General features: G+C 41.0%; 2 protein-coding genes across 2 annotated transcripts; one reads left to right on the forward strand and one right to left on the reverse strand.

Moving 5' to 3' along the window:
- The first annotated feature begins 53 nt into the window (after nt 1-53).
- uprt (uracil phosphoribosyltransferase (FUR1) homolog (S. cerevisiae)) lies at nt 54-5,418 on the forward strand. Its single transcript, XM_070913159.1, has 7 exons — nt 54-580; nt 1,703-1,745; nt 1,880-1,949; nt 2,168-2,230; nt 2,745-2,906; nt 3,631-3,729; nt 4,594-5,418. The coding sequence occupies exons 1-7, from the start codon at nt 354-356 to the stop codon at nt 4,698-4,700; spliced, it is 771 nt and encodes a 256-aa protein (XP_070769260.1). The 5' UTR covers nt 54-353; the 3' UTR covers nt 4,701-5,418.
- A 1,656-nt stretch (nt 5,419-7,074) lies between these two features.
- Nucleotides 7,075-11,653, reverse strand: zdhhc15b (zinc finger DHHC-type palmitoyltransferase 15b). The gene is made up of 11 exons (XM_070913167.1): nt 11,536-11,653; nt 11,096-11,122; nt 10,887-10,981; nt 10,664-10,784; nt 10,269-10,338; nt 9,895-9,927; nt 9,693-9,813; nt 9,365-9,497; nt 9,054-9,180; nt 8,624-8,742; nt 7,075-7,118 (listed from the first exon to the last, which is right to left on the reverse strand). The coding sequence occupies exons 1-11, from the start codon at nt 11,651-11,653 to the stop codon at nt 7,075-7,077; spliced, it is 1,008 nt and encodes a 335-aa protein (XP_070769268.1).
- Between the last annotated feature and the right edge of the window lie 9,865 nt (nt 11,654-21,518).

A 21,518-nucleotide genomic window follows, 5' to 3' on the forward strand; every position in this document is an offset into this window, starting at 1 on the left:
TCAACACGCCGGGGACGTCATATCCGGTCTTCGTCAACGCTGTCAGTGTCAAAGCTAGCAAGCAAGCAGCTTTACTTGACACTACATTTTTAAGGGAATATCAGCCGCTAGTTTGATTTTAACACGACGTGATTGAGTGTCTAAAGGTTTGTCGATGTGGTCCTGATGCGCAGTTGCTATGCGGTAGCTGCGTGAACCGGAGAATTACACTTCAAAACAACAGTCGAAGCTAAAGGAAGAACACGTTGTCTTCTTTGTCAGACAGCGGGTAAACCGTCTGTAAGTGGGTCGCTCGGTCAAGAAACGCTATCTGGCTTTAGCACAGTTTTAAGGGAAAACTCTTCGTGCTCAGGATGCCATGCCACAATCAGCAACTGAACAGTGTGAACAGTGGCCAGGAGCACCCAATGAAGCAAGTACGTTTTGCTAGCAACAGCAACAGTGTGCCTGCAGTGCTGCCCAACTCTGAACCAACTGATGCCACCATACAGCATGTCAACCAAGATAACCTGGGACCTCAGCTTAAACTGCTTCCTCTGAACGACCAGATCCGTGAATTACAGACCATAATCAGAGACAAGTGAGTCCCCACTCTTCTATCTTGGCATACAGACCTCTGCCAATCTGGTGGTTGTGTTAGAAATAAAAAAAATGTAGAACAATTTCAAGACAAAACATTAGGAGCCTGGAGTATTACATCTAAACTGTGAGTGTGTGGTAGACAAATGTTGAAGCTTTCATAAATTGTTCATTTCACTCAACTAGAATAGGCAGACTTTAATTCTAGGAAAAGGCAACATTCAAGCGGTATCATAACTAAAATCCTGTAGTCTAGTCTCATATAACTGTGTCAAAAATACTATATATATTTGAATAATCTATATGTCTGCTGTGTTGTTTAAAGTAGTGATGCACCAATCTGATATCTGATGGGTATCAGCGCTGATGCTGACCTTATGAATCTTTGGTATTGATCATACAGGGTATGTGACTGATCCGATTTAACCTCTTCCCACTATCTTGCCAGCGGGACAGTCAATGCAAGTTCATGCTGTGCAGCCAAACATCCTTCAAACCCACAGATCTTTATTTCAGTATCCAGTGGAAGTATCAAAGACATCTAGAATATTTACATTTGATGGAATGATGCAGTTTGAATAATAGTTCACTCAGTGTGAACATAATGTAGCTATGATAAAGACCTGGAAGAAGCTGCTAAAGGATATACAGTATATGCTGTACTCTCAAGACAGTGTTGAATAAAATAACTTTCCAACCTTAAAGCTACTTAAAGGATAAATAATAGGAAACTGGATGTTAAGGGGTTGAATACTGTTTAGTTACTGTCATAATAAATCATTTTAACTACACTATTCAATAAACCCTCTACAACGTTGTAATTCAAATTTTGCACAAGAATCAAAAGAATATTAGCGTATGAAGTTCTGTGTAGTTAAAGCCTCATTTTACCTCACCGTACACACAGAGGAAGGATCCCAATCAGTTCTACACGGTGAGGTAAATTTTAAATTGAAGGAGATCACTGGTATAGGATCAGTGCCCAGTATCGCAAATATATCTATATAATACCTATATAATATATTTATGTGTCATAACAGGAGAGAAAAAGTGGGTTTGGTGCGTCCCTAGTGAAAGGTACATTCTCAACTATCTAATCAGATGTTTATATTCATATTTTCAGGACAACCAGCAGAGGAGACTTTGTGTTTTGTGCTGATCGACTGGTAAGATCATGACTTAATACTACATACTGTATATATGTGTGTGTGTGTGTGTGTGTGTGTGTGTGTGTGTGTGTGTGTGTGTGTGTGTGTGTGTGTAAGCTACATGCTGTGAGCTTTTCTTTCTCCAACAACAGATCAGACTAGTAGTTGAAGAGGGTTTGAATCAGCTCCCCTACTCAGAGTGCACTGTGACTACACCAACAGGTGAGGATCTCTTTCTGTTAATAACAGTCAACGACCAGGTTTAACATATCATAAGATATAACATACGATCCCTCTTGGATAGAACTGTATAGAGCTGACCAATTATAATAACATAAATGCAAAAATAAGTGCAGGGCTCCCATCTTGTGTTTCACCTCCAACATGTATGTGAGCAGCTACATTTGTGAATGTTCCTACTTCATTTTTGTTCCCCTCAGGGTACAAGTATGACGGTGTCAAGTTTGAAAGAGGCAACTGTGGAGTCAGCATAATGAGGAGTGGTAAGTTAAACCCGCCATGATTGCTGTGTGTTGCACCTACGTGTGTGGGGATGCAGTCAGTAATGTAAAGTAAGGTAAAGGTAAGGTAAGGTAAATGTGGAGAGGAAGTTGACAGCATTGTTTTTTGTTTAGTGTGATATTTTGATTGACAGCACTGTGTACATAGGCGCCAAGACTTTATATTTTATTAATGTTTTAAAGGTGCATTTAACTTTATTTTCTACGCACTTATCCAGTTGTCCATTGTATTCTGCATGTTTGTAGAGTGGTGGGCTGTACAGACCTTCACACACACTTCACTTTGTGTTCCGAGACAGACAGAATTCAATTACTTTTTTTTTGTTGTCAAAAACCAATCAAAGGCGCTCTCTGATTCCTATCCCTAATATATGGCGTGTAAAGAGAATGCCTTCAAGCTGTTGTTATCCAACGCTTGCACACTGGCTCCAAACAACAAATGTATTTAAATGGACAACATTTCGATCCCAGTTGTGACCTGTGTGTCTCCATACAGGGGAGGCCATGGAGCAGGGTCTCCGGGACTGCTGCCGCTCCATCCGGATTGGCAAGATTCTCATCCAGAGTGACGAGGAGACACAGAAAGCCAAGGTCTACTACGCCAAGTTCCCTCCAGATGTGTACAGAAGAAAAGTGCTGCTCATGTACCCCATCCTTAGTAAGTAACAGAGGGCTGAGCACAGTTTATCTTACTGATGACTCCAATTTACCATCTTCAGTAGCATGTAAATGTCAAGAGACATCTATTTTTGTGCAAATGTAAAAACAGTTTCATGTATTTATTCATTCTGAGAAATCTCCCTTGAGTTGACCTTCACCAGCAAGTCTGCATTTCCACATCATACCGGCCCATTCACACTGTTCTGATAATTATAGCTCTCATGGGGGAAATTATACACTGCCTGGGAGATGGCCACCAAGCTGCTGAATAGCATAATGAGGGCCAACAAAAATAGTATCTTAATAGTCATGGTTTCCCAATGTCACCAAGCAGCATTTTTCTGCTTTCAGTTTTTAAAAAAAATATGATGGTGACCAAGCCAGGTTGAAGGTATGTTTTATTATGTCAGAATGATTGAACATATGGTTACACTGATGCATGCTAACAGGGTCAGAAATTAAAGCCTGCCAAGTGCCCAGACTCATGGGCGGATCAATCAGCACACAGCTCAGTGCCTTTTTCAAAATGCTAACATACTGTGATAAATCAATCAATTTATAATGCTTTTAATAATTATAATTGCATTATGAACCTGATACGTTGTGAAGGTGAGTGAGCACGTTTTAAATGAACACATTGTTTTTGTTTCTGTAAATAAAGTGACATTGCAAACATTGGAATGTGAGGCAAACGTCAAAACTTAAATGTTCTGTGTCTGCAGGTACAGGGAACACTGTGATTGAGGCGGTGAGGGTGCTGATAGAGCACGGAGTCCAGCCCAGACATATTATCCTCCTCAGCCTCTTCTCCACGCCTCATGGTATACAACCACGGCCAGTTCACTGCAACTGCAGCTCTTCACCAATTTACTTTTGTTTACCCACCAGATCACAACACTTAGTCTTCAATCTCCTCTCCACTCCTATCCCTGCTGTATCATTGTCTCCGTGCAATATACTGCTGGTAACCACAGTGCTGCTCCGTGACACTGCTGACTGTCAGTCTTCCTCATCAGTTCAGCCAACAACGGCTTTAAATGAGTGAACAAAGCAGCAAATTATTTTTATATTGGACCAGAAATAGGGTTGTCCTGGAAAAAACTCAACATAATATTGGAAATGTATGGGGTAATTTGTGGACTTGTAATAGTAGTTGTCTACTAGTCAAACTGCTATGACATTTAATGTGGATATTCATGGTTTCCCAGAGAGGGATTTCTAATGTTTTTTTAACGGCTTGAGTTTTCTTCTAGTGCCGTTATTGAACCAAAAGTTCTGCTTTAACACAAGAAATATTGAAATCTGAAGGGCATGTTACCATAAACATTTTAATGCTCCGAAGAGGATGAAGCCCTTTTATTTTAATAATTCCACAGACTCTCCTGTCACACCACCCTCAAGACGATTGTTTTGGAACAGTCTTTGTTTTCTAGATTTTTTAACTCCGTACTTATGTACTAAAAGTTGGCTTTAGGAGTTGGCTTGGTTCTTTGAGACATGTCTTTCCAGCATTTTAGAAATGTATTGACCATAGAAAATAAGTTTGATTTTGGCTGAACAACATTTTCTCTAGTTGCTTTTGCATCACTTTCAACCACTATTTCTACTCATTCCTAACAGAAGCAGAAATGCTTCCTCAAACACTTCATTTAAAGTGTAATACCTTTTTTTTACTTTTTTCTTAGGAGCCAAATCTATAATCCAGGAGTTCCCAGATATTACCATCTTGACCACTGAGGTTCATCCGGTGGCTCCGACACATTTCGGACAGAGGTACTTTGGCACTGACTAAACCGAGGACAACCTGAGGAACATGATCTGCAAAATGCTTTGAGTATATTTTGTCTTGTTTATTTAAATGTATCATGTTCTCCTTGTTGTGCCAAATACTGCTACTTTATCTCCAAAGTTCCTAAACTGATACAAAATGATTAATCTGAGCGACTGTATTTATTATCATCATCATGTGTTTTGCTGTGTATACCCAAGCTTGAGAAAGAAAACTGAGCAATATAAAGAGTTCAACTTGGATCATTTTATTTTGCATGTTACAACAACTTGATGGGAAATAAAGAATTTATATTTGTTAACAGACAGAACAGCAAATGAAACGGTATCAGTACTTTTGGTGGTTCAGTGGTGTTGAAAAAGGGGAAGCGCCACAATCACGTACTCCAAACGACAATTCAAAAGGGACCATACTGTATGTGCTCTAGCAATATTGAACTCCGGTCTACAAACTGGGTATAATTTGTCATTTTTTCATGTTATAAATATCTTACTATCTGATAAAAGCACATTGCTTCAATAGTTTATTATAAGTGTCACTTGATGGAGCAAAATATACAGACACCGCCTGCAGCAGTTATGAATCAGTAAACTCAATACACAGGAAAAAAGCTGATTATTATTATAACAATAAATAGACACAAGACTACATGGAACACTCAACATCCATATCTTTCCTAATGTTTTATACATGCTTTCAAACACTGAATCATACCTCAGATAAAAACAGCTTTAAATCAATAAATGTATGTTATGTTATTATTTCTCAGACATGAGCAGCATATGATTTGGCTTAGCCAACAGAGTAGAAAAACAGATCTGATGAAGCAAGTTAAAGTGTCAAGATCATACAGCATCAAGGTTTGATAAAGGCCCAACTTTTTTTTTTACTCATACTAAATAAGTGGGTGTACTCAATTACAGAAATCGTTCTCAACTAAGTACACTGGCTAAACACACACAAGTCCATAAATCAAAACAGTCTCGATGAGGAGAATCTGTTTCACCGGTATTAAAAATTTCAAAATACATAAACACAGGTAGAAAAAATTTAGGACATCATATTGCAGAAGAGCGCTGACCTCTGCCAACCAGTGGATGAGGATCAGTCATTCTATATATGTACAGTCATCTGCATGTTTAAAAAGATCAAAAATGGAAACAGACAAAGAACCTACAGTACGTCCTCTCCTATGAATGATTTTGTGCCAAAAGCTAACGTTACTTGACTTTCCTTTGACTTTGCATCCACACAGAAGAGAAGTGTTATCGTGCAGGGATGGCCGATATGGTAGAAAACAAGATTGTGATATTTTTCTTATCACAGTATGTCTCAAATGCTCATCCCAGACTTAAATAATCTAACTGATCACTGCATCCTTAAAGTCATATTATACAGTATATTTAGGATATGACTCCACTGAAAAATGATCAACATTATATTAAGTTTGCCATAAAACTCTGGTTGAGATTTCAGCATTCATTTTCAATCATAGTGAGCTGTGGCTGTGAACCAAAGCTACAAATGTATGCTAGTTGTGTTTTTATTACTGTCACCAGTGTGATCAGATGTTGATAATGGCATTTTAACTCTATACTAATGCTGATATTCTCTATTAAAGCTTAATATGAGAGGTTTTTCTTGGGTGCTGGATACATTCTTAGGAGAAATGGACTCCCAAAACACAAGAATAAATATGTTAATAAGGCGCAGGTTAAGTCAGGTATTCTAAATATGCTTATGTTCATTGAAAAAAAAAAAAATAAAGTCAAATCTTATGTTAATATGCTGCAACACCCAAACTGGTAGAGGCCAGACAACTGAATCACTACAAGAGACCTCTGAAGCATTATGAGTATGAGGTCAATTTAGATACCACCACCCTGCACAGACCAAGCTCTAAAGGTGCAACACTGTAAACTCACGACCCAACGCTGAAACACAGGCTTATAAAATTGTACAGTGCCAGACAGAAGCTTCCAGATTAACAGCAATTTATAATCCCACAGAGGCCAGTGCCTCGAGATGAACAACCAGAGGGAAATATAGGACCCATGGTAAACAGCAGTTGTCTTTTTGTATGCAAGGTAATATTTGACAGGTTTTTTTTTCCCGAATCAAACTGATACTGTTGTCCATGAGAGGAGAGGTGATGCCACCGGTTGTCCATCGAGTTCCTCTATACACCATAATGTAAAACACCCGGGTAAAAGTGGCAATGACGATCCAAATACAGCTGTTAATCCACACGTTTGGCCCCCTTCTGAGTGTCTGGACATCCTCATGATTTGGAATGCATTTGCCTCGTGGTACACAGTGTGAGCGATATTAATCTACATCCTCTGTACCAGTGTAAATTGTCTTTTACATTTAATTACTATTCCTCCATCTCTATGGTAACAGAGGGGTCTTGGTCCTCCACTGAAATGAAAAAAACAAAGACATTTCATGCATTACACTTGTTGTACAGAGTGTTTGTTGTAACTGATTCAGCTCACACATTAGTTAACATTATGTTGTATATGACCACCAGGTGGTAGCAGAATATTATGGTTGGAATCCAAACACTGCAAACTATTGTGCAGGGGGAGATTGGTTCCAGCAAATTACTGAATTTGAACACACAAGTTTGATTGTTTCACTATGGCAATCACATCTCTGAGCCTTTTTTGTGTCCTCCTAACTGCTTATGGTGGTACAGAAGATATTTTTTGTTTTTAGGTGTGTGCCCAGTATCATGACAATAGAAAACTGAGTTATGGAAAATGTGGGGTCTAAAGATGAATCCAAATCAACTGCAGTTGTTGATGCATTTTCAGGCCACATCTTTTTTTGGAATTTGAGAAATCAAGTGAGTACAAATAAAACGTACAAATAAAAAGAAATTCTATTTGAATATAATATATTTCAATGTGCTACTGAGGCTTTTAATTTTTATGTTTAACTGAAAGACAGTGGGACCTGGAAGCTTTTGTTTGGGAAGAAAATCCTCGACAGGCTTGCGAGGAAAGTAAGAGTGAAGGGATCATTTGCCACTTAATTTTACAGCCTTACCACAAGTAGAAGTGCAAAACTAATTTGAGAAGTGAAAATTGTCCAAAATAAACACAGTAATTAACTGCATGATATGGTCATATCTGGAAGAACAGCTATACGCGTCATTTTGTACGTCTGTGAGCTGTGCCAACAACATCTGTGATGTGAGGTTGAACTTTATGAATGTGGCAGAAACATCAGTGGGTTTGCAGTGGTGATAATAATAATAAAGCTTCCCACGTTTTATGTGAAGACAAGTGCACTGATAACTATCTTGGCTTTATAATGCATTATTTACTGTAGCTTAATAACCTCATTAGCAGAACTGGATATGCTTTTAAGATTATGGTGATTATAGTGGCACATTAGGCAGCTCGGGGGACTCGTTAAAATTTGCACCTTTACTTAATTGTTTGAAATTCAGTAATAATAATAACTGATATTTAGTTTTGATTGAATTGAAAGCAGCTTCAAAAATACTGTCGTATTGTACTAAATTACAAACTCTTTCAAAGCCACAATTTCACATGAAATTGATGAGAGGCAAAAAACAACAAATTCAGAGCACATATTCAAATTCAGTTTTTTGGTTGTACCAATCAAACCCATAGAAGTTTATCAAAAGTTTAAATCCATATTCTTTGTGGATTAGGTGTTCAATGTACTGTACATGTACACAAGACATACACGTCAGACTGGTTTATCGGGTGACACCTGTCCTGGTTGACACTGCAAATCAACCATCTAATTTTATAACTGGAATAAAAAATGTATTTAAACTCAATGCAAAAAGTTACTGATTCAGTTGTAATATATTGAAAAGTATTCTCTGTACTGCAGAGAACAGATGGAAGTATAAATATGAATATGACAGAATTAAAGTGACTCACCCAGGCTTCCTTCTTCAGAGCAGTCATCTGACTCCTCCCACGTGTCCTCATTAGCTAATAAGGGGTTCTGGGATTCAGAACTCCGATTCTTCAAGGGGAAGTAGTGGCCATTCCCTTGGCTGACATGTACGTTGCACAAAAGAAGATGGAAGGTAGTTAAGGAACCATCACCATTACAGTACCGAGTCCCATCCACTGATCCAATCCCTCATTCTACATTTTGTTCATTAGCTTATATTGTCCGCCCTATCAACTGTCCATATCCCCTGTATTTGTATTATATAAATGATATAAATATAATTATTATGGGCATTTATGTTGTATGGTATTACTGTTCTCTGGTTAAGTATTTTAATTGTACAGTACAGGTGCATTACAGATGCAAAATGAGCAAGAGGAGGAGAATCAGCTAATTATGCATCCTACTCACCTTGTGAAGACAGGGATGAACCACAGTCTCCGATCCTCTCCAAATACCTGCTGCAGGTTTCTGCGTACACCGACATTGAAGCCATTTCTGTCTGGTCCACTGACAAAAACTGGAGCTGAGAAGGCCTCTGGAAAAGGGAAAACAACTGTGGGTCAGAATATGTCTTCATGCTTCAATTCTCCACATCTGCTTGACAAGATAGAAAGATATCAAGACCTAAATTCAAAACACAGCAAATAATCCACAAGTCATTTAGGTGGTGAGAGAGCAGCTTAATGAGCAGAACTAACAATAAATATGTAAACCCTCACCTAAAGTGGATCGGTTCTTGGCCACCAACCAACAGTGGTAGCCAAAGAGGAACATGAGACTGACGAAGAACATGAGCGCCACAAACATGAGGAAGAGGACATGGAACTTTGCGGGCCCATTTGGCAAGTCCCCCTGGGAGAGAGAAACAGGAGAACTTGAAACTTGAGGAAAATGGTGGGCTTTAAAAAAAGGTATAACTCATGACAGAGGGTTTAGTTCGCTGTTCTTGTGGAATTACAATAGTGCTGACAATGTGCAATTGTGCTGACAATGTCATATGACCCCATTATGAGAGCATGACTGATCATTTAGACGCATAACACTCACCACCCAGAATTTGAGGAAATACTGAAAGACTGTTGCTGCAATGAATACACAGTACAGCATGGAGTAGGAGAGGAAGAGCAGGAAAAACTTGTAGTTGGAAAAGCCCACACAGTTGTTCACCCTAAAAGAAAGAGAAATCCTGGTGTCAGAACTAAATTAAAGCATAAATTCTTCCAAACAGGGAAATAAAGTTACTACTTACCAGGGACAGTGATGGTCCATCTTCAAGACACATCTTTAAAAGAAAAACAACATATTTTTGTTTCTACACGTAATTTTGACAGTAAGGCAGATATGCATACAGGAAGCAGTAAATACCTCAATACCCTTTCTACATCATAAAACTCATTTCAATTTGTCTTACAGTTAATACAACCTTTTTTTCATGTATCCTGACAGCAGTCTGCTAATTCCTAAAGCTTTGCTCTGATTGATCATTAGGATATTCTTTCTGGTAGATTGTGTGCCAACAAAGCAACACCTTCTAATTATCACAACAGTCCCTGGCCAACAAATATCTCCTTGCCTAGGGCAATCTCTCTAGATGAATGGATTGAGGAAGAAAGAGTGACTTACGTTTCACAAACCGAGCAGTGGTGACAGCGGTCAGGCTTCAGTACCTGGCAGCGGTCGCAGAACCTGATAGCTAGAGACAAGAGGATGGCTAGTTGAACCAACGACATTCGAGCTGAGCTTACCCTTCACTTACTTCCTGCAGCCTAGAACTTAGTCTTAGCAATCAGCACTAATGAAAGAGATACATTGGCTGATTACTCTGGATGGGGATGCTGAGGAGCACACCAAGAGCTAATTGCCCTAGCCTACTTGCTGTCAACACACAAAGACTATGAGCAAGATGACAAACTGGGGCTAATGTACCTGCCTTGTTACCCCTGTGGTTTTGAGATATGGCAAGTAAGTGACTAAAACCATATGTAATCATATCAAAATGACTCGACAGGACAACTGACCTCCAGACTGAGCTCGAGTAAAGAGGGGCAGTTTCTTTGCAATCTCAACCAGGATTTGTTTCTGAGCATCTGGCCTCTCCTCCATCTCGTATCTTTGCTTGTCTGAGTACGACAGCTGAAACTAGAGCAACAAACAATGAACACCAGATTTGTTTTATATTACAGACTTATTATATGGTACAATACATCAATAACATTATGTTCAGCCAGTCATTCAGGATACCTTTTTGCATGGCGATGCAGGGGGGGTAAATATGGACTTCCAGTAGGTCCAGGAGAACATCACAAAGCAAACATGAAACACCAGTAGATAAGCCACTGCAAGCACAAAACAGCAGTCACAATAATTTACAAAACAATCATATAATAAACTGAATGCACTGTTCAGCAGCGCTACACTGCTTGTATCAGTAAAATGAATGGGTAACTCACCTTTTTCCAAAGGGTTGGTCAGTGTAACTGTAAAAACAAGAATATGGCATCATAAAAACACAAGCCGGATGCCATAGACTAGCAGCAGTGTAACTAACAGTTTCAAAAAAAAGGAACAACATTTATCGGCTAACACGACTAGCCAGATTGACAGGTTGTAGCTAACGTTAAGAGGCACAACAATAGCCAGTCTTCTTCTACAGAGTTAACACTGACCTCTGAGTGGCAACGAGACAATAAATGAGGAGTCACTTTTCTTTTATAAAAGTTGAATGTTACGTTAACCAAATAAAAGCACACATCCTTAACCACTTCCGCCTAGTTTGCTAGCTCCTGCTGTCTTTAACGTTATTTTAGTCAACACTGCTGTGCGGCAGTCTGCGATGTCTACAGTTAAACGGTCAAAATCACAACAAACGAACACAGTTCCTCATACTTACAAAGACATAGCTCAAAGACGTAAGCGTAGTATGACCACAACACCACGGAGGTTATTATAAGCACAGGTATCCAGGAGAAAACCCTTTGACAGCATCTCAAACCTCTGGAGAGAGCCATGTTCTATCTATCCTCTGTTCTTATCTGCGCTCGACTACCATGCCTGGGATTTATCCATCAGTGACATCGGCGAGCGATTCACCGCTCTCCAGGAGCCAGACCAGTGTCCTTATCTAAAATGACCATTTTTTTGTTACAGTATTATGGCAAAATAACTATTAATGTAATATCGTATACTTTTTTAAGATAAGAAAGGCAGAATTCTTGGGAGACCCAAAGCTGCCGTGCCATAAGCAGAGCAAACCATGGCAAAAACTCCCATCAACTTTCTATCTTATCGGCCATCAGTTTAGTTTATTGACAAAATTGTGATACATGTATTAAGAAGGAAAAATCTATCAAAACAATTCCCAGATCGTCCAATATCCCTGTTTCCACAGTCAGGTGTACTTTTTCTGAAGTATGATAAGATGAATAAGAAAAAAATCACATTTTCAAAGAAGACAGTCAATAGCAGTACAGAGGCATTACATTACATTCATTTTACAGACTCTTTTTTCAACAAAGCAACTTCAATTTTATTTCCACACATACATACTGTACATTAGGAGCAATATGGGGTTCAGTGTTGTGCTCAGGAGTACTGCGCTGTCTCCAGGAGGAGCTGGGGATTGAACCACTAACCCTACAACTAATGGATAACTCCTACCAGCTTCAGTCTCCCAAGTGCAGCCTTTTCACATGAATCCTATATAGTCCAGCCCATATGAGCATGACCAAACCAGAACTGTCAACACGTTACGTACTACTTGAAGATTTAGGGTCTTATTACGGCTTCATACCAACAGTCAAGTATAGACAACGATAAATGATATTCATTTTTCAACATGAATGCTAAATATAAACAAATTTTGATAAGGATTCCTTGATTTGCAATTTTGCAGTTGGAAAAAGTTCTCTCTGGTGGACAAAATGTAACAGCAACAATATCACTGTGGTATTACCAGGCAGACATCGCCTGTGGTTCTTTACAGCCTTTGTCTTTGTTAGATAGTGGACTGTAGAGAGCTGACAAGAAATGAGGGGAGAGAGACAGGGAAGTGACAAGCAACAGAGGTCCCCAGCTGGATCTGAACTGGGGTTTGATTTAACTTTAACAGTACTTTTTCAAGTAAGTGCCCTTGTTTTGCTCGTGTGTGCCTCATTTGTGAGTTACACAACCAGCTGGAATTCTGTCAAAATCTCCGCAGGCCACACACACGAACAAGAAACCACCTAATTGTTTTGCCCTCCCAAGAGCAAAATTGGATCAACATAAGCCACAAATGCTGCTGCAGTTCATCTACTTTTAACATAAACAATAATGTTCCCCCTCTCCATTAAAACACGCAGTGAATTACATCATCTTGGGTTGTTTCTTATTTGCATTTAATGTGATAATACTGCCTTGAGTTACTTTCATCCCTGCCTTCCCCGACTTACACACACACTTAAACAGCTCATCTTTTAGGTTTGACTGGATTAGATTAAACTTTAATGATACTGTGGGGTCATTGTGTACATTGCAGCAACAAACAGTAACAAGATACATCAGAGGAAACTGTATTAAATAAAGAGAAGAGCAAACGAGTGTTACATACACATCTTACAAAGACCAGTCCTTGAACATGTTATGTATATTATGGGAATAATGGATTGCAGTAGAAGTTTAGAATAACAGTAATAGTGGAATTGGAAGCAAATGTAATGACAAATGCAGTGTGAGAGTATTATATAACAAAAGATTTTAACACAAATTCATTAGAAAGAATATATGTGGAAATATCTGCAGGTCTAATATTTTCACATTAATGTGTTACAAAATATCGTACTATATATAAGCAGGCAGGATCATATACTGCAGTACAGTGTGTGGCAGATGTTGTTCAGCTCCCCCTGGTTGCCTTAGTGTGAGCCTCCTTGGTCAGGGAGTTCTGCAAAGTTGTGATTGATATTTGCACAACGGCTTCCTGTCACACCTCCGAGGTATGAGGTGGATGCTGTAGGTGCTTCATGCGTCAGCTCCTCACAGAGGAGGTAAAAAGGATTGTGTGTAACTGTCTCCAGGGTGTCAGGTTCAGCCCTATGACAGCCAGCCTTTTCACTACTTTGTTCATCCTGTCTGCCTCCCCTGACTTGATGCTGCCTCCCCTAAACACCAAAGCTATTAATGCTAAAGGGTCGATTGATTACATGTACTGTAGAATACTGAAAAGCTTGAAACTCATCAAGAAGAACATTTCTTCTGCTCAGTGCCATTTAAGGTTTAGAAGTAACACTCCAGATAAAAACAGATCTCTCGCTCTGTTGGAAATTTACTGACAGCTTCTTCATCTTACTGAGGCTGAGCTGCAGATGACTTTCCTTTCACTGGTTGAAATTCTCAGTCCTGCTGTCATCCCAGAACAGTGGGGCAATCAGAAAACTTCTAGAGGTTACACGACTCACAATGGAGTCTGAGGCTGTGAGAGTGAGCAGAAGACGAGCATCTATACTGCTCTGGAGTCAAAGAAACTGCAGCCAATGTTAGGCCGTCTTGTCTCGCTGTGGGTTCAGCAGAACTGGTTTGTGGCCCCAAACTGTCATCTGGCTCCACAACCTCTGTCACACTACTTTTTAAAGACATGAAAGTTTTGCTTCACTGCTGTTTTTCTTTTTTAGCATCCTCTCAGCTGTTACAGGCTACCAACAGTGTGGTAAAGGATTTACATAATGATCAAATAGTGGCAAACCCAGAATCAGTTTTAACACTTAATGCTCACTAAAGGGGAAACTTACTGACTTGGTTTATTTCTGTGTTCACTTGAAATGAACTTTAACACATTTGGGGGTAAAACGACATCAACACCACATGCACTTTGCAGCAGTGACCAATGGGAGGCACTGTGAGACTGTTCAAAAACCAGTGACCTGCAGCCGTGCAGCCCAAGATATCATCTAAGCAGCTTACAGCACACCTTTTACCGCTGCTCTTCAGAGATTCTCAAATTTGAACAGTGTGGCTATAGTCAAATGTTGGTTTAATGTGAACTCATCAGCAGTGTTCATCCCACTACGCAAGTTTTGATATCTGCATCAAAGGTTTAGGGTTACTGAGGCTAAATGCCAGTTTGTGTGAACATCAAGGTACCCAATTAGACTGGTGATTGGACTTGTTTGAACATAGACTTGTGTGTTTTTATGGCTCACAGTTATCTTTGTGAGTCAAAAAAGGGGAATCCAAGCAGAAACAAACTGATCTCATGCCAGGAAGACCAACACAGCTGATGTCACTATCAGCACTGATCTCTTGTTTATGAGTGTGCGACTCTCATCTTTTATATACACCATTAATTCCTCCTCCATCCCTTCAGAGAGATGCTGCTTCATCCGTTTGCTCCTTTTGTTCTGAAGATTTATGACATGCCGTCATCCTCTGACGTGGCCGTCCAACACAATGCGTAACATCTAGTGTAATAGTCTCCCCATTACTGAATGCTGTGAAACTTTTCATCATGTCATGGGACCCCAGAGTCACTGGAGCATTTAACCATGGACTCTAACAGTCCAGCAGGCCTGTTGATCCGCAGGCTTCGTAGAGAGGCTTTGTTTGCTCCACACTACCACCTGCTCTCCCCCTTTTACGTAATGCAGACTCCCTCTCTGCAGTGCCTTCTGGGATAGGGGTGTGAGGTGAGCTGCACCCAACACTGACCTCCTCTCTTCCATCACACATGTTCTCTCCTCTCTTTCTCTAGGCCTGCTCCTTTCCCTGACATCTTCTCCCACTTCAACACATTGTCTGTCGCTGGCTCTCCATCCAATTCCTGCTCTCTCTGCGCCCCCCCCCGCCCCTCCTCCTCAGCCTTTCTCTCTCTTCAGGCAACAGTGTCGGCAGCTGGGTGATGACAGCTCCTCTCTCATTCAACCGCTCACTGGAGGCAGGGAGCGGCCGTCCATCCATCAGCACGGCAGCAAACCCCTCAACTACAAAGCCATTGTGACTAGCAAAATAGTAACGGCCTTTTAATCAAAACATTTACCCCCGTGTAAAAGTAAAACACAAACAGCTCACATCAGCAGGTTGAGGCAGACTCCCCGTCTCAGAGATGTGTGTGAGCGGAGCGCGTTGGAGGTGCATTCCTTGCCGCCCTGGTGGTAGTCTACATAAACAGACAGTAGGGGCTGGAGGAGAGCCCATTTGGGGAGAAGTCATGCGTGGCTGCAGAAAAGTGCGAAAGGACCCTGGTTTACAATGTACCACCATGCTGGCTTGCTAAGGGGCGAGAGGAGCACAATGGCCGACACAATTCTGGTGTTATTTGAGTTTGCTCTTGAGTTGCTGCTCACTGTTATGCCTTGAAGATGAAGTGGCACTTAGAGTGTGCATTTCATTTGACCCCTGAGACTCTCATGTCATGCAGTTGTGCTCTGCAGTCATGGCTGGTTCAGGGAATGCTGATGATGCTAAGCACTTGGGAGGGTGATTCATTTGGGAGGTGTGTGTGTGGAAGCAACAGGCCTCATGTGTGTATGCATGTGAGGAAGAGTAATGGAGGTGTTTGTTTTGTGTGTTTGCAGACTATGTTTTTTTTTTGCAACAGCGCAAGATGATGCTGTATTGAATTTGATAGGATTTCCAATTAATTCCCTGCATGCTTCAGTGTCGGACGGGGCATTCATCATGTGTGCATCCTTTTGAAGTCAACATGGAGCACATGTTGGAAAGTCTGCATTCATCTTAACATATTGTCATTGGTGTGCATCCAGGTGATCAAAGAGTTGCTTTTGCGGCTCACATTTAGACAAAAGGTATGTGTGCAAAAATCAGACATGAGCACAGGAGTAATTAGAGAGACAGACCAGCACAAGAAAACACAGCTATGACTTCACAGAACATGGTCACAAACGTCATTTGCAATTTAGCTTAACAGAACACAGAAAAGGACTTAATGCATTCTACCGTTAACATATTAACACCAATGCATTGCCCTGAGAACTGTCTTGAAGCTTGTTTTGGTGTATTATGCATGTATGAATAAGTCATGGTGGAATCAGGGGGAATAATTCATGCCTTTTCTGCATCTTTTACATCACACAGCCAAATGTTCTGACTCTGAGGACAACCGCAGAGCCTCAAGGTCTGGTTCTCACCCCACTGATGGACACGGTGGACTACAGACGTCTGGAAGGCTGTTGGGTTAGCGTGACATCAGCAAACGGCACTCAGCGGAGCAGGAGAAGCCCTTAAACAGGGCTATATTTCTGCCTGGCCTCCGCTCACATTCACACTTAGCAGCAGAACAAACAATGACAGGGCGGGGAGGAATTGCAGACACCTCACCCAGCATGTGTGAAAATAAATCTGCTCAAGGGTGGAGACCTGTGTGTCTTCAACAATCATGGAAATTGCAATGGCCACGCCACGGAGGAGGGCTATATGTGCTTTAATAAACACCGCGTGCGTGTCATGCTCTCCTGGGTGATTTTCTTTATCACATGCTGCCTTGAAAACACACGGGGAGCTCTTTTCATTGCCTTGATGCAGAAAGGATCTAAACTGAAAATGTATTTCATCAGTATCATTGTTCTTGATCTCTGCGCTTGTCATCAAACAGATTAATTGCATTTCGCCAAGTGATACATTGTGTCTAACCACATGGCAATATTTGGAGTGGAACATCAAAGGGAACTTGTAGCAGCTTTGTCGCTTTCAAGGGCCCTTTTGAAAGCTGAAACACTGCCGGTGCTGTCTAAACTTAACCACCCCTCCGCTACTGAAAATGCCTGATGGAAAATGTGATCTGGAGATAACCCTTTTCTCCTCGGAGATAGCGAGGACAAAAGGCAATCCTCTCACTCAGACTCATTTTCATCACCTCCAGTTGGCTTTCCATAAAATACGATTGGTTGTATCAATGTGTGTTATTTGGTTGAGTGAAAAGGAAGTGGTTGTTAAGTGCCACTGGTGAGATACAAACAGAGGCAGGGGAAAAGAAAGAGTGCAGCACTGGACACAGAGGGCAGCTGGAAAGTATATCATCTCACAGGTTTAGATGCTGTTTGCCTTGCATTGTACACCAGCCTCCAGGGTCCCCCAAGGACACTTATCTGTGGCGCTGCACTCTTTCCATGAAACACAGACACAACATACACAACACCACACACAAGGAAACATTTACTGATGAGTACAACCCCCCCCCCCCCCCCCCTTTGGATGTTTTGCTGCAGGATATGAATTTAAGTAGGTGAAGGAAAATAGGAAAATCAGACTTTTTTTCTCTCCTGCTTGTATCAAACTCGCTCGAGACATAGCAAGCAGTGAAAACACATAACAGCAACAACCAGAGCTCGAATATGTGAACATCCCTTTTTCCCATACTGCCTCAGAAAACAGATTACTCCCTGATGGTGCAGCAGGGAATAGACTGAGGTAGACAGTGGAAGGCCTCATTGGGTTCTGATGATCCAGCCCTACTGACGCAACCATGTCAGGCTCACATGGAACCAAATCAGTCTGCTTCCACCATGGGTGTCTGTCACTCATCCTCATGAATACACACTGCTGTGCCTATATACACACACAGAATGACCTTTATATATCAGGCAGTCGCTCCCAGGATTAATGTTATGGAACTATTAAAGCATACGTAAACTTTAAAGACTTATTGCCCACTGTATGAAAGGCAATAATGAAAGATCCAGGTGGCACTTGGCAATAATCAACAAATCTTATTTTCTACCTGCCGTTCTTTGATGGTCGTACCTCATTTTCCATGTTGCACTCACCTGAGGACATGGCCCTGGTTGGAGAGAGGACAGAGGTTAACTCAAGTGTCAGCACTCTCGTACCAGATGTGCGTAACTCTATCAGCGCCGGATCACGCAAAGAACCGAGCTCTGACAGAGCAGTAATGTGGCATAAAGAAAATCTGGGTGACAACAGCTCATCTGTCTCTTGCTATGGTAGTTTACAGTAATTTATGAGCACCCCATTTCAACCATACCCAAATGAATGCTTTCCAAGATTACATGCTCATAAATATTCTGACAAATGCCTCGAGCACAGAGGTGACCCCATCAGTGACAATAATTTACATTTCAAAGGTCGCAAAAACACTTCAATGGCTTGTTTTTTCTTTCCCCCCTCTGAAAATTTGAGTTTGCGTTGACTGTTTTCTCAGTTCTGCATGGAAAGGGTCTGGAGTTATCATCGCGGAGGAGATTCCAAAGCAGGTACTTAAGGGAATCTGTTTCCAGGCTCCAATTTAACATACAGGGGTAGAGAGGCAGACTGCGAGAGTGAAATAAATAGAACAGAGAGAGAGAGATGAATGTGGGAGGGAGAGAGATGGAGAAAAAGACGAGATGGCGGAGGAGTAATGAGAGCAGGGAGCAGACGGGAGGGTAAACAAAGCGCAGGTAAGAGAGATTAAGAAGATGCATGAATGTGGGGGGTGCTGACAAAGAAACATCCAGGTATAAGGAGCCAATAGAAAGTGTATGGGGGTGGAAAGGGGCTTATGGAGTTAGTAATGCAGTCAGAGCTCCCAGCACTGTGGGAGAAGGCAGCCAAAGGTGGCACAGTCACTGAGTTGTAAACCACATTAAGGAAACCCAGCCATTGCGTTTAAAGCCTCCTGATGTAGGCACTGATGTGTTTTCATGCTCCAGGTTACCAAAACAAACGGGGTGACCATGTTTTGTTCTGTTTTGCAAGGAATGTAACAGATGCAGTCTGGAGCCGCAGGGGGCTGGTTGGTAGTCATAGCACACGTTGTTGACCTTGTCTGCACCCCCAAGAAACCTGGACCGGTCGCTGTATCTGATGCATACATGCCTTTGAAGTACAGACAGACAGACAGGCAACCGTACAAACAGGGCACACGTGCCATTTCAAATCACTGTCTATGCCAGCGGGAACACTTCATTAGCTGACATTGCTTATAAAAATAGAAAATAATACATAAACCATGTGTCTTGCAAGTTGTTACTCATACTGTAAAGAAATTTCCTCCCAATTTGTTCAACACTGCATCACGCCTGAGGGTTCACACTGTGTAATCAGTTGTGATGATAGAAATGAATACCAGCAGAAACCTGTCTGTTGCCATTATAAACAGCAATTTATTGTTTCATTTGATGCACTTTCTGAATTTTGGGACTTTTTTCCCTTGGAAACAATGAGTGCATTCAGGGAGGTGGTATTTTTGTCTCAAAGAGAAAGAGGTGGACAAATTAAACAACACTAAGAGTCTACAGCCATGCTAGCACCTCTGTGAGGCTGCACTTTGGCACATCAGTGCTTTGAGCTAAATGTTAGCATGCTAACATGCTCACAGTGAAAATGTTAATGTCAAGTTTAGCCGGTATAATGTTTACTTAGGTTAGTGTGTTAGCATGCTACCAATTGCTAGTTAGTACTAAACACAAAGCTCAGGCTAAAGGGTATGTCATTCATTTTTCAGGTGTTTGGTAATTCGTTAAATTTTGACCTGATGGTAGCGCAAGAAGAAAAAGTTGTTGAATCATCAAAGTTATAACAATTCATCCTGAGAGGACCATGAATGTCTGTACCAAATTTGATGGCAATCCATCCAATAGTTGTTGAGATATTTCAGTCTGGACCAAAGAGGTGGACCAACTGACTGACCGACGCACATTTAGTGTGGCTAAAAATGTTTATTAACACATGTAAGATTGTCATGTTATAATTAATTTAATCATTTTCTGAATGAAAATCTTCCACCACTTTGACTGACCTAACATTGCTACAGGCAAATATTATAAATTAATGAGTAAGTCAGTTCATCCCATATTTGTCAGTAATAAGTGCAAAGAGTGTGTCAATAGCTTCTTTTATCAGAAGGGGAAAGCTGGTTTCATTGAAGGTCTTTCCACTGATGTATTTTAAACGCCCCGTCTTTCCATTGGCAGTGTCATGTAAACCCTGGCAGCTGACTTTGTCTCCCCTGCGTTGGATCCAGTGTTACAGTCCCACTGCTGTCAGGAGCCACTGGCCAGACCGACAGCTGCCTGGAAAGAGATTCTTGTGGGTCAAAACAGAACCTTAGTTGGGGTCCTCTGGGTCTCAGTGTGATTGTAAATCCTCATCCAGTCTATGATATCCCAAATGTTCCCAGTGCACACAGATACATTCACTCATTCACTCACACAGACTGCAGACTACACCTACAGTGACCCCAACGCCTACTATGGCATGCCATTCCAGAGGCTATTATAAATTTGACAACATAAGTAATCACTGTCGAAAGAGTGCAAACACAAATACCTCTTAATGTGTGTGTGATTCATTGATGGGAAACAGTAACTGAACGGGTAGAAACATGTTTCTCTTGGATAGTCCTGTAGGGTTAATATTATGAGCAAGTGTTGTAGGTCTGGCTTGGATTGAATTCAGACTAATAAGAATGGCACTACTGTTGTTTTGTTTCAGCTAATCTTCAGCAGATTTTTGTCATTAGTTATAGTGTCAGAGATCAGTTACCTGATGTAGGATATATGCATTTGTGCAAAATCCACACTACCAGTGTGCAGATGTTGTTCCCCTGCAGACAGAGATATGCATTGTATATTGTATATACAGAAGTGTTTCCATCACCATGACAACAAATTCAACTTGCCCACATGTCATCAGGTGGCTGATAATGGACACGTCTTGTAGTGATGATGTCACTACCTCCATACAAAGGAGAACTGCAGCATTAAATAGAGTGTGGAAGAGACTTCTCATTCACATAAGAGCTCTGTGTTGAGTTAGGGATTAGGGGGGAATTAGAGTGCCAGTGTCACCTCCAAATAGTTCCTCCATCTTTTAAAGTCACATAAAACGTTAAATCTATGCACTTGGGCAGCAACAAGAACTTTGTTACATTGTATTTTCCAT

The sequence above is a fragment of the Enoplosus armatus genome, chromosome 10 (assembly GCF_043641665.1).
Source record: "Enoplosus armatus isolate fEnoArm2 chromosome 10, fEnoArm2.hap1, whole genome shotgun sequence".
Taxonomy (NCBI): domain Eukaryota; kingdom Metazoa; phylum Chordata; class Actinopteri; order Centrarchiformes; family Enoplosidae; genus Enoplosus; species Enoplosus armatus.